Source organism: Sabethes cyaneus, chromosome 3, assembly GCF_943734655.1.
Source record: "Sabethes cyaneus chromosome 3, idSabCyanKW18_F2, whole genome shotgun sequence".
Classification (NCBI taxonomy): Eukaryota; Metazoa; Arthropoda; class Insecta; order Diptera; family Culicidae; genus Sabethes; species Sabethes cyaneus.
This window is the reverse complement of record NC_071355.1, coordinates 223,513,067-223,526,577: the sequence shown is the minus strand read 5'-3', so window position 1 is coordinate 223,526,577 and position 13,511 is coordinate 223,513,067. Positions and strand designations below refer to the sequence as shown.

Here is a 13,511-nt window from a genome sequence, read left to right as displayed (position 1 = left end):
TAATTAGCTACAATCCAAGGAATATTTGATTATTCGAGACTCAACTCAAACTCAAATTATTACTGGGTTATATCAAAGGAAATCAAAAGAAATAAACTGGACTTATCATGTTTTAGATCATGACATTCAATCGATAGTCATTTAGTTGATTCGCACTCTTCCTATAGTCAGTGATTGTCAGTCAGATATTCAGTCGAAGAGTGCGTCGAATGTGACGTTGCTGTGTGTTCAAATCAAAACTCTAACTTGGAATTGTGTTTATCGAGAACATTGTTATCAAGCACAAAAATTCTATAACGAATTAGAAAAGCACAATTTTTTTCAAGCAATACTCAATGTGTACAAAAGGAAAAATTATACGTTTCGGATCACCGGGCCCAGCAGTGAATTCATTTGATGTCTACAATTAGTGGCAGCTGGTATTTTTCGCACAACAAACCGACATGCTCGTCTTGGTGATATGAGCAGTAAAATACAGGTCTAAAACCAAAGTTAGCTCAAGGATGCTTGAAATTTTAATATTGTTACCTAGAGTAAATCAATAACCTCAGTGTGATTCAAACTTTTCATCCTTGGGTTTTGTGAGAAATAAAAAGGGTAAACATTTGTCCAACAAGCTATTATTCTTCGTTGGAGGACATATTTTCTCTAGGTGTGTAGAAGAAGCATTAAAATTTTGCCGAAGCTGTGTTCATTTCTTACGTGTACAATTATACATTGATATTTTGTTCTATAATTATCTTATATTGCACTTTGCGTTCGACTGTGAAAACAGAAAATTGGAAATAAAACACTCTGTTGAATAATTAAAAACCTGTCATAGCCAACCAAAACAAACAATTTTGATTAGTAAACAACAATGAGAACTGTGCACATTCGGCTCATATTTATTCATGTGGATTTGTTAATAGTTTTTTATTAGAAGTATAAACCTCTAAGCTTCAGTTTAGTACTATTTCTAAATATTGCCTAATATTTTATAATTTAATAGTTTGTTCCGAACTGTTCCAAATTGCAATAAACCATATTAGCTGGTGTTTTTACGATCCCTAAAGACTAGGCAGACCACCGTTTTACGGCACACACAGTAGTTGGCAGCGGAAGAAATTATCGTTTTCCCTCGTATGCATTCGTGGATGATCGAGCACACACGTAGCTGGTTATTCGCGCCGTGATCGAGTCACAACACAAGAATACCCCGAGCTGAGCGACAGTGAGTGACCAGACCACGGTCAACGTGAGAACGTATTACCTATACGAATCGTCATCATCAGTCGCGAATTCGCAGTCGCGCGTAAGCAATCTGAGAATCAACGGACAGTTCTTATTCAGTATCGTTGGAAACGGCTGAACGGTTGAACCGTCGTATTACTTGTGGATTTTGTGCAAAAGGCTTGCCTGGTTAGATTTGCAATCATGGTGAGTAGTTTAAATTTTTTTTAACCGTTCTTCAAACAGAAAATTCTACGGTTTAGTGTAAGTTTGACAGGATTTTTGATAGTTTTAATATTTATGATATCATAACGTCACGTCACCGTGCTACTAGCAGTAGATATAGTCTCGCGACAAAGATTCTCGCTGCTACAGTTGTGTTGTGCGAAGTTTTCTCTCGAACCTAAGAATGACCGATTACAATTGCTAAAAATAATATTTCAAGAACAATGTCGTGACATTGAAGCAAAGCATGCAAACATTGTAAGAAGACAAATGAATACTTTAATTTCCTTGAACTTCGATGTTACGTCGTATCGGATGGGAAACTGTGGGTAAACGCGTAGCAAAATGTAACGAATCGAAAAATTTGATATGGATTTGCGACAAGATCGATGAAGAGTGTACCGTTGTAAGTGTATGCGTAATGTTGTGTAACATATTTTGCACATGATTTCTCATCTGCGTATGTTGTTACTTGTCATCACGAGTATCATAGAACATATTTTTAAAATTTCTTAGCTTTCATTGTAATATTTTTAAAACTTTTTCATTAAAATTTGTTTTGTCAACTGCCCGATATATATAGGTATATTTTTTATTTCTTGTGGAAGTGTAAATGCTTGATGTGAAAAGCGAGAAATTGGATGAACTAGAAAATTTTGCTTTAAGGTTAAAAAAATATTTGCCAAACGAAGATGGGACTCGATATCTAATTTTTCACTTTTCACATCAAGCACAGCACAGAAAAAAAGAAAAAAAAATTAAGACTAACAGCTAAGTCCAAAACAAATGAAAATATTTTTCTTTTACGTAATTTATTACAGTTTAGTTTTAATTTAAGACACGATTTTATGATAGTTGTATATTTACTGAGGTTAGTAATTACGTATAATTTACTTTTCATGGATATTTTTCAAAATTATCGTACAGGTTTGGACCGATGCGTCCCGGATATTAATGAAATTTTGTTCATGAGCGTAGTTGATAGAATATTGAATAAAAATATCTTTTTTTTTTATTGAAATGTGAGCAAATATTTTCAGTAAAAGTTGAATAAGGTAAATGACTGGAAATTTTTTTTTTACAAAACTTCGCACGATTGGGGAAAAAGTCGAAAAAACTGGTTTATTGTTCATTCTTCATTTTTCATTCATTCTTCATTCTTCATTCTTCATTCTTCATTCTTCATTCTTCATTCTTCATTCTTCATTCTTCATTCTTCATTCTTCATATTCTTCATTCTTCATTCTTCATTCTTCATTCTTCATTCTTCATTCTTCATTCTTCATTCTTCATTCTTCATTCTTCATTCTTCATTCTTCATTCTTCATTCTTCATTCTTCATTCTTCATTCTTCATTCTTCATTCTTCATTCTTCATTCTTCATTCTTCATTCTTCATTCTTCATTCTCCATTCTTCATTCTTCATTCTTCATTCTTCATTCTTTATTCTTCTTTCTCCATTCTTCATTCATTCGTCATTCTTCATTCTTCATTCTTCATTCTTCATTCTTCATTCTTCATTCTTCATTCTTCATTCTTCATTCTTCATTCTTCATTCTTCATTCTTCATTCTTCATATTCTTCATTCTTCATTCTTCATTCTTCATTCTTCATTCTTCATTCTTCATTCTCCATTCTTCATTCTTCATTCTTCATTCTTCATTCTTCATTCTTCATTCTTCATTCTTCATTCTTCATTCTCCATTCTTCATTCTTCATTCTTCATTCTTCATTCTTCATTCTTCATTCTTCATTCTTCATTCTTTGTTCTTCATTCTCCATTCTTCATTCATTCGTCATTCTTCATTCTTCATTCTTCATTCTTCATTCTTCATTCTTCATTCTTCATTCTTCATTCTTCATTCTTCATTCTTCATTCTTCACGATTTTTTTTAGGTTTTAGGTGTTGTTTATATAAAAAATACTTGAATAATTGGTTTGCTTGAAGAAAGATAGCCAAATTGTCTTCGGCAAAGTTTCTCTGCAATTTATTTTCTACAAGTTTACCGTAGATGGCAGTTTGTTTTATAAAAACATTAAAACAATTTTTTATCTCACTTTTAGATGGCTTGATCAAACATTTGTTCCGCAGGGCTCCCATACAAATGGAACACAAATTTCTTCATAACTCGGGAATTAATCAAGCAAATGGGATCAAATTTGGCATGTGAAGGTTTTCGGAGTCAGATATTTTTTCTATGGTAAATTAAGACCTCTCCTTCCTTTAAAAGGGGGGAGCTTCCATACAAATAAAACAAAAATCTCCTCATAACTTGACTATTAATCAAGCAAATGGAACCAAATTTGGCATGTGAAGGTTTTTGGAGGTAGAATTTTTTTCTATGGTAGATTGAGAATCCTCCTTTCTCTAAGAGGGGGGCTCCCATACAAATAAAACACAAATTTCCCATAACTCGACTATTAATCAAGCAAATGAATTTGGATGTTACTGTGAAAGCTTGATCGAAATGAGTTTAAAGTTTATGGCTAAGTTGTTTTTGTTTATTTGACTAATTGCTTTATAAAATATGCTTTTCTCGATAATTGACGCATTGTATTTTAGTCCTGCTCATCTAAGAGTTGTTTACACGCACAGTAGGAACACTACAAGGAATCAATCTTTTCGTTTTTAAGCCAAATTATGGGTAATTGTTCATTTTCGGTCGGAAAGTTAAAATATCAGGTTTGGTACTGATTAAATATTGCCTCTATCCATGGGACCACCCACTTGTAACAAAACCTCGTTTGTGTTAAATGTTCTTACATTCTTTTCCTTATGCCTCAGGAAATATTAGGCTTAGAAACAAACTTTTTTAACATTTTAGAGTAAATTAGCTGGACTTATAAACAATATATAACATTTTTTCTTGATTTTTGTGGCAATTATACGGAACGCTGAAAAATTGCAGAAGAGAATCCGATATTTCGAGTGTACCAATTCAAATTCTGTTTGGCAAAACAGAAAATAGAGTTGGATCGCTAAGGATACTGTACAGGTGTACGGATTTAGATTCAACTAGTAAAACTGAATCAACATCCGTACAGTACTAACTATGATGAATAAATATTACATCAATGCGATAATGAATAAAATTAAGCTGTAGAACGATAAACACTTATAGTTCAAATTGATTTTCGGGATTTTAAACAGGAAAATCACTTCAAGTACGCTTAACGCTTCATTTTATTGGAAGTTATTTTCTTAGCAAATTGCTAACAACACAGTCAATTTAGAAGGGAATCTGACAGGCATTAACGTTTTAATTTTTATTAGTTGTATTTCGTGGCCTACTACCTATGTTTTGACATTAATGTGATGCTAATAAACCACGGATCTAGGCCTATTATTATTATTTTGCATTTAGACTGTTTAATACATATAACCAAGCAAATTGTATTAGGTGTACGGATTTCGAAGCTGTACGGATTTCGATACCGCATGGTACCCCCTTTTTAGAATGGCGTAGCAAAGCGCGCCAGGCCCTCTAGTAATTTTATAAATATATAACTTTTGAATATATAACTATTGTTCCATGGTTAGGCTTTGTCATTTGGTTTGATGTCTATTTATTTTTAGCGCAAATCTAAGAAAATGTTTATCACACTTTGTAAATCGTACCATGCCAAAAATAAAACAAAATGCTAACAAACTCAGCAGCTAAAGTGTTTAAATTTAATGAATATTTCGCGTAAACTATAAAAACGCACGGCAATTTCAAGTGAAAAGTTAAATAATCTATACCGCATTCTCCGGAATAAGTGAAATTGAAGCAGTAAATCGCTTTCACAAACAATTAATATTTTTTCTCGAGTTCTACTCAAATCGGTAATACGACACACTCATTTCGTTGTCAAATTAATCAAACAGGATTTAACTAGCTGTGAAATGAGCAGAGCTGCGAGGTCGCAGCAGATGTTGCGATTATTTAAATCGAAAGGGAAAATTTTGTTTTTTATTTTGCACCACAGCGAGCCATACCTAGCGAGCATATCTTGCAAGCGGAATATTTGCGAAACATTTTTGGAGCTATTTTTGGCTACTTTGAACTAGGTTAAAAGCTTAATTTTTTGCTCGCTTTGAAGTAGAAGTGTTATCCACACTTAAATATGTATATATAAATACAAGTTCATCGTGCAATATGTTTGTTCATTTCTTTAGCTACAAGCTAAATTATATTTTTTTATTATTTTTAAGCAATTTAAATTGCCTCATTTGCCACAATGTGATAAAAGCTTTATTGTGCAAAGTTTTAAAATACGTAAATTTTATTGTGCTTGCTTAACTTCAAATTTTAGTAATTAAGACAAAACAACCGGATCACTTAGTTGATGCGCTTGTTATGGCGCATAGACATTCTGACAGCTCTGCAAAAAAAAATCTTCAATCGATCTTTATTTTGTTACAACTCGCGGCGAGAAAATTTGTTACGTAACGGTGCGTTCTAAATCATCTGTACAGTATATAATCATTGTATGGGACCATTCATACGAGTGTCCACTTTTTTTTGTCTTCCTGTTTTTCAACCATGATTTACAACTGCGTCATTCACCCCTACTACCTTCACTGTACCTACCAATGTTTCGGATACACCACCGACAACAATCACCTTCACCGTCTGAATGTCTCGGACACACCGACAACTCGATTACGTTGAACACAACTTGACAATCGCTAAATTCTCTACACTCGCGCACATTGACCGTGATTCAAAATCATCTGCTGTGTACCGTCGCCACAGTTATTCATGTGTCACCAGATGGCGATGGAGCATGAATCCAAGCTAAAAGAGCGGACTGCATCCACCTCTTCATCTGCACCGCAAACGCCTTATGATGTAAGTTGCATGAGACCGACTTGTTGCAATTTACCGACAATTCTTTATCTGTAATAATAACGAGATGCTTCACTCTGGGTTTCATGCAACTTGTTCAAAATTACTGCTTAAGTTCTTCCACTAAACTACTTTATTTGGCCACTAAATCCTTGAATGTGTACTAGGCTTTTAACTACTAATTATTTGGCCGATATAAACAATCACTAACGACTTTTAAATTTTATGTTCCCGTGTCACTCAGTATTATTTTTAAAAGCTAAGGATTAACCCAATTTGATCATTGAGTACTATCAGCACTATAATGCTAACTACAACTAATTAACTTAAGCATTTCTACTGGTTTAAGAAACTGGATCAATACTCTTGGATTAATGCAACCGTTCTTTCAGATGCGTGACGCTAACGTGCCAATTATCTGGGTCCTCGGCGGTCCCGGCTGTGGCAAGGGAACTCAGTGCGCCAAAATCGTTGCCAAATATAACTTTTCGCACTTCAGCACCGGTGATCTGCTGCGCGACGAGGTTGCGTCTGGCTCGGACAAGGGCAAGGAACTGCAGGAGATGATGAAGCAGGGTATCCTGGTGCCCAACGATGCGGTGCTGAAACTGTTGGAAGCCGCAATGGTGAAGGCACTTTCCGGCACGGTTGGCTATCTCATTGATGGGTGAGTTAAAAAACACGCACAAAGAACTATGGCACTAACAACTATTTTAAACGAATATTTTAGCTACCCCCGTGAACCAGCCCAAGGACCGGAATTTGAAAAATTCATTGCTCCTGTGGATATTATCCTGTACTTCGAGTGCTCAAATGTAAGTTTTAATCTTTGTAGGCTAAAATTACGGTTGCCACAATCCAGAATCTGGCCATATCGTGAACATACTGAACATGGTTATCCAAGTAGGGATCCAGAGAGTATTTCATCTTGTAGTTGATACCTTGACCATTTTTCTCGACCACACTGCACAAACAAATGATTCGATAACGAGCATAGTTGGCCGCTCTGATTTTATCCTTAATCGACTTGGCTATATTCTGACAAAGATCCAAATTATTGTCCGGATTGTAAACCCATTTGACCAGGTCACCGTCCTCGTCGCGAATAATGAATTGCTGCCGAATGGTCTTTTGCATTACGGCTTTCAAACGATTAATGCTGAACGGTGGCGCTGCGATAACGTGTTCCTCTTCTTCCTTATTGATGTATTGGTTCATATCTTTGGACACCTCCTTGTATTTACATTTGCGATTACCCAAAGCCGCCGTCAGGGACTCCGAAAATCGCATACTTTGCGATGGAGCCGCTGTTACTCTGTTGGTTTGAAACAAATTTCCACTAAATAATTTGCATTTAAATTTAGTAAAATCATACTCACTGTTTGCCACCAGTAATTTTGAGAGAACCCCAAACGGCCATTTTTGCACAAACTCCTCAGCAATTGGTATCAATGCAAGATTATCGATTTTTGTTCCAAAGAGGCGCGAAAAGTTTGCAGCAAATGTGCATGCATGCAAGTGCAAATACGAAATGGTGCACCAATGGATGCCGGTCTGAATGCTGAGCTGAACAGCAGGTAAATCGCAAAGTTTCGATTTCGGCACATCAATTAACACGTGACACGTGTTTCGTGCTTCCAGTCCGTTCTATTATGTGGTTCACTCCGCTTGCAGTTTCAGATTGCTGTTGTTTTGGTTGTTGTTGTTGTTGTTGTTGTTGTTGTTGTTGATATGCTGTCTGACATCAATGTAATCGTTCATTCGGGTCATGGGTACAGGTGCATCGAAAGCTCGGAATAGGCTAAACAGTTCGTTCTTGAATGCTGCTGATGCAGCATAAACGAACTGACAGGATTTCATCGACGACACGGTTAGAAAAATGTTGCATTTACACTTGAGGGAGTCGCATGGTGTTTCTTGCTTTGTACGATTTCATGCAATTTAGGAATTGTTTTGCTAACTACGATGTTAACATATCAGATTGTAAACAATAATCAATTTCACAATTTCAGGAAACATTGGTAGCTAGAATCATGAAACGGGCGTCGGAATCAGCAACCGTCCGTGCTGATGACAACGAGGAAACTCTAAAGACTCGGATTGCAACATTCCGTGAAAACACCGAGAAGATTCTGGTTCAGTATCCAAGCCAGCTCAGAAGGGTATGAATTACGTAAATATTCAAGCAGGATCGATTTCCTAACTGATACTTTCTGCTTCCAGGTTAACGCGGAACGTGCCCCGGAAGATATTTTCGCTGACGTGGAAAAAGCTATCGATGAGCTTTTAGCTAAGAAGGGCAAAAAGGCCTAAATAAGGTAGAATATAGAATAAAGAGCTCTAAGTTTTTCGAATGTAATCACAATCAACACGGGTGCTGCTGCTGCTAAATTGACGCACGTAAATTACGCTTGAGATTTGAAATCTGTAATCAAAACAATTAGTTTGAACGCACAGTTCAAACAAACATGTTTAAGCCAATCAATTATGTACGCTTAGCGAAGGAAAACTTAGCAAAATCCTACCTTGCGCCTAAGGAATTATGAAATTCTACGATTAACAATAATAACTTTATAGCGTAGCACAAATTTTTGCAGATACATGTGATAGCGTTGTATTGAGTTTAGTTTAACTATCGATTGGCTTTAAAATCTCTGTGTGGTTCTATCTTTGAACATGTGAAGGATTATAGAAACACCGAAGTTACCAAAGATTTACTATGTATATTTATGTAAGCTCGTTATCCTTAATAAATGTTCAAGTAACAATACGAATTGACGAATTGTTTTACAGTAGAAGCTCTAAAGCAACGGAGTCTTTTTCCCGGGTGCAATACGATTATTGGGCCGTTTCACAGAGCATTTCCGCTTCAGGTGTACCTTATATTTCGGTGGTCCGGATGTATGCAGCTCGCAAATAAATGGAAGTGCTTTGTTGCAGTTGTGAACAGTCCATGAATTGTTAGACGATATCGCTACACATCCTGGTTGGCTAGTTTTGCTGGAACACATAGAACCTTGGTTTTGAGTCAAAAATCCATGAAGTTAAAACAATATTAACCTTGGATGTCCTGGAGCCCACGCTCGGTAGAGAAAGCACTCCAATGGTTCCTTGGCAGAAGTAAAGAACTTATTTCCAGTGGTTCCTTTGAGCCCTACATAATACAATGCTTCGCTGACGTTAGTAGCTGATTTATTTTCCGTTACAAAACCCTCATCGCACAGCTTAGATATCATGTTGGTTCTTGGCTCGCTGGCCACGTGGGCCAGACTGCCGCCTATTGCTTGGCATTCATTGAATGTCAGTGAATAGTTCATTTTCCGATCCTCTACGACGAACATTCCAATTGATGGTACGCAGGTTGCGTTATCCTGAGCTGAAAACAGTGTTTATTAAGACTTCTATATGACAAAATTGACAACATACGAGGTGGCCTGCTATATAAACTGTAATAGTCAAAGCGGGTATCATTCACGATCGAAGATAGGTTCCTGTATTCCGGACAATCCAGTACTTGGCAATTGTAAAACTCCTCCGGATCGGTAGTGATCGTATCGGTTCCTTTCGCTGGCCGGGGTGCTGTATTTCCCGTTGCATTCGCTTTCCGAAGCTCGACTAGTTCGAACAGATTAACTTGCTTGCGGTCTTTCGGACCATAGTTGAACGCAAGACCATGTTTTCTCCTGGCAAATTCGGCACACTCACGAACCGTTTCGGCATTGATGAGGCCAATGACGGTACGATTCGAACGCTGACAATGGCGCAGTGCATGGAAGTGGTGTTTTATGCGGCTACGAAGAGGAGCGCAGATTTGGCTCGGTTGGATGCATGTTATAGAAAGGGTAAAATATAGCAGAAAGTAAAACAACTGCATCGTAGTGCAATTCAACTTTCGTTGCTAGCGGATTGTGACTAACTAATCGGATAGCTTTGGCTGTGGACTTGAATTTAAATAATAGAATGATAGACAGATGACATAAATAGAATTTCCTATTTCTAAGAGCACACTGTTGTACCTAGGTACCATGTGGAACCACGTGTTTGCAAGCAAGCATATGACAGAAATTACACGAAAAAGTTTCATGGAAATTCAAATAGGTATGCTGTGATTTTCTTTAAAACTCGTGTGCTTGTTTCTTTTATAAACATGTTAGATTTTTAAAAGGAGATCTCTTTTTATTCGGCGCTTAGGGTGCCCAAAAATTAGATTCTATATACCCTCTCGAAAATATGAAGGATTTTGAACACTAATAATTCTGCCAGTTATGAATGAATTTTCATGGTATAGATACCGACTGACTCTTAATAGATATAACAATTATGTGGTTTTTATTATAATTTTTTGTGACAAAAGCCCCTCATCTCAACAGGTCGAAAACTCTTTACGACGTTCAGGCTTATACTAATTTGATATCTGTGCTTGGGAAGCACGCCAGAAAAGTGACAAAGTCCTCTCGTGCTCGTCCAAACAACATTTCCTAAGACCGCGATAAACGTAGTCTTGTTTGATGTCCTGAAAGTGAACAGTTATAAAAAAGTGAGCGACCAACCCTATCTTTCGCCCTATTATATCCATATACTGCAAAACTAATGTCTTATATGGGAACGGGGTCGATGGGATATTCCTGCATGTGACGAGATGCAGCAATTTTCAAAGTGAGGGAGAATTAGCAACTGTCTGATCCGAAAATAGGTTTTGTGCGTTTAATTTATTGTTTTCTAATTAGTTGCATGCAATTGTTTACGTACTTTGGTATTGCTGTCAAGTGTGAAATAACTGATAAACAGGGTGCCAAAAAGAATTAGTAATGTGCAGAGGACGTTAGTTAATTGATGATATTTTAAGTAAGTTGTTCAATGGTATCGCTGAACCAGTGAATGAGAAAATTTTGCGTATGATGCTTGCGAATATGGCAACCGTGCTTTATTTGGATATCGAAAATAAGTTTTTCTTTTTACCTCCTGCATTGCACTGCATTATCACCAGGAATAATGTGTTGGTATGCTTGTTCAATGAGATTGCTGAACCAACGTGCACGTTGTGTTGAACGTTGTGGACGAGATGTCACTGGATGTCACGGTCGTCTGCGAACACTTGGAGTTGGTTACTTTAGCTGAAAATCCTCCCTTTCGTTTTGAAGCCTGCTCGCTGGGATTTAATGGCTATGTTAAATAACATAGAGGCCAGACCATCCCCTTGCCACAACCCTCTGCGCGCTTCGAAAAGACTCGAGAGGATCCCCAAAAGACGCACGTTAATCACTTCAGCGTAGTTTTGATCAGCAACATCAGTTTGTCCGGAAAACTGTTCTCGTGGCATTATCAGCTACAGCTGTTCGCCGTCGATTGTATCGTATACCCTGTCCTGAAATCCACGAAAATGCGATGCGCGGACATGTTGTAGTCTTGACATTTCTGAAGGATTTATCGGAGAGTAAAAACTTGATCCTTAGTAGCACGCCCGCCTGATACTGCCCTAAAAATTCTCTTGCTATTGAGGATAGACGACGCAACAAAATCTGGGAGAGTACCTTGTGGATGGCGTTGACCAGCGCAATGCCGCGGTAATTACAACAATCAAGCATAGACAGCATAACATAGGTTACACCTTCCATCCACTCCTCCATTAGTTTCTTCTCCTCCCAAATCTTTGATATTATCCAGTAACGTGCCGTTACTAGCGGTTCTTGGCCATTTTTTTAGAGTTCACCACAAACTTTGCGGTTCCACTGAGACTCGGTCCTTTCCGGCGGCTCTATATTCTTCAGCTGACCGATTTCTCGCCAGATTTCTTCGGAGGTAGGGATAGAAATTACTGAATAAGAGGCTAAGGACCACTATGGGGTCTGTTTTGCGCATTATCTAACCATTTACCACCCTCATTCAACCATTCACTCTGTCTCATATTTGGTCTCAACATTGGATACACCATACACTCATCTTTAATATTGCTGACACCGCGAAACAGTAAGTTTTACTCATTTCGGTGAAAAACTAGCAGTTATTGTTATTACCCATGCGACCGCTTCGTTAATTGATGGAGGAGCGTCATGTGGTTTTCCATTGGTAGTCCACATGTTAGTGAAAAAGCAATTATATTTCAAATTAATCGATCAAAGTCACTGTTGTAGAAGCATGGCTGAAGAAGAGCCGTGGCTACGATTTTTTTTAAACGCAACACTTACCGTTCAGTCGTACCGTTCGAACAAAAATTGAATCATGTTAGTCTCTTCCGGGGTGGAATGTCGGCGTAAATGTGTGATGCAGCCCGCTAGTTTCATTTCGAATAAAGGGATTATCTTGATTCACATAGCTTGTCTTTATTCTATACACGTCTTTTGAAGTTTCAGTATTAGGTTCTCCTTACTTCTAGTTGATTCTATAGTAGTTCACCACAGATTGATGCTAACTTTATTTCGTGTTGCTTGTCGTGTTGTTTTCTTTGTTTGTTTCAACAGCGATAGACGAATCCAAATTAAATTATTTAATGTGTTAAGGTAAACCATTTCGTTTTTATATGTATCTTATTAAAAGTAGTAGTAATTAAAAATCAAAAGAAACAAAATAAGTTAAAGATAATTAGAAATTCAATTGAAAATTCAATTCAAAACAACAAAAAATAATGCTAAAAATTATATTTTTTTTAAATAACTCCAGAACTTTAGTTCGCTGTGTGCAGTTTTTATGTGGGCTTTGTCCTCGTTGGTTCGATATGTCAAATTCCAAACCAAAGCTTGCTCTAAATTACTTGTCTTGAGATTTTTGGTGTATTATTTAGTTTTTTTTTGTTATTTTACCGACACTTGTAATTCTGTTTTTTTTTTTTCATTTCATCATATAAACCTACGCTACCCTTCGAATGCTGGGAGAAAAACATTGAACGTTACAGAAATGTAAATGTATAGGTGTTTTGCTATTCGGTGGAATGTTGTCTCTAAAATATTGTGACATTTTCTTTCGCTGTGCATTTACTTGTGCTTATTTTTTTTAGTAAAATATGATTAGAATGGACGAAGGTTATCTTGAAAATTATGGTCCACTCCGATTTAAAAAATAAATAAATAACCTAATTAGTTTGGTTGTATGAGATGTAACTTACGGCAGTCTTTAGTGTTTTATTTTCTCATCTGTTCTCAGATGGGATAGATTAAGAATAAGAAGTAACAGATTTATAAACAATCAAACAACAGTTCAAACTTATCAAAAAATCTTTTGTTCGTTCATCGCAATCACTCTCTCGTA

General features: G+C 36.7%; 2 protein-coding genes across 3 annotated transcripts; one reads left to right on the top strand and one right to left on the bottom strand.

Annotated features, from left to right (window-relative positions):
• Nucleotides 1–1,150: 1,150 nt before the first annotated feature.
• On the top strand, nucleotides 1,151–8,973 carry LOC128742686 (adenylate kinase isoenzyme 1). Of its 2 annotated transcripts, XM_053839123.1 has the most exons (6): nucleotides 1,151–1,419; nucleotides 6,195–6,272; nucleotides 6,662–6,936; nucleotides 7,000–7,084; nucleotides 8,282–8,431; nucleotides 8,493–8,973. In XM_053839123.1, exons 1-6 carry the CDS (start codon nucleotides 1,417–1,419, stop codon nucleotides 8,580–8,582), a joined length of 681 nt encoding a protein of 226 aa, XP_053695098.1. In that variant the 5' UTR covers nucleotides 1,151–1,416; the 3' UTR covers nucleotides 8,583–8,973. The 2 variants fall into 2 exon arrangements, with proteins under 2 accessions (XP_053695098.1, XP_053695099.1); XM_053839124.1 differs by lacking the exon at nucleotides 6,195–6,272.
• Nucleotides 8,974–9,070: 97 nt separating this feature from the next.
• LOC128740785 (uncharacterized) lies at nucleotides 9,071–10,143 on the bottom strand. The gene is made up of 3 exons (XM_053836351.1): nucleotides 9,696–10,143; nucleotides 9,330–9,645; nucleotides 9,071–9,269 (listed from the first exon to the last, which is right to left on the bottom strand). The coding sequence occupies exons 1-3, from the start codon at nucleotides 10,141–10,143 to the stop codon at nucleotides 9,071–9,073; spliced, it is 963 nt and encodes a 320-aa protein (XP_053692326.1).
• Between the last annotated feature and the right edge of the window lie 3,368 nt (nucleotides 10,144–13,511).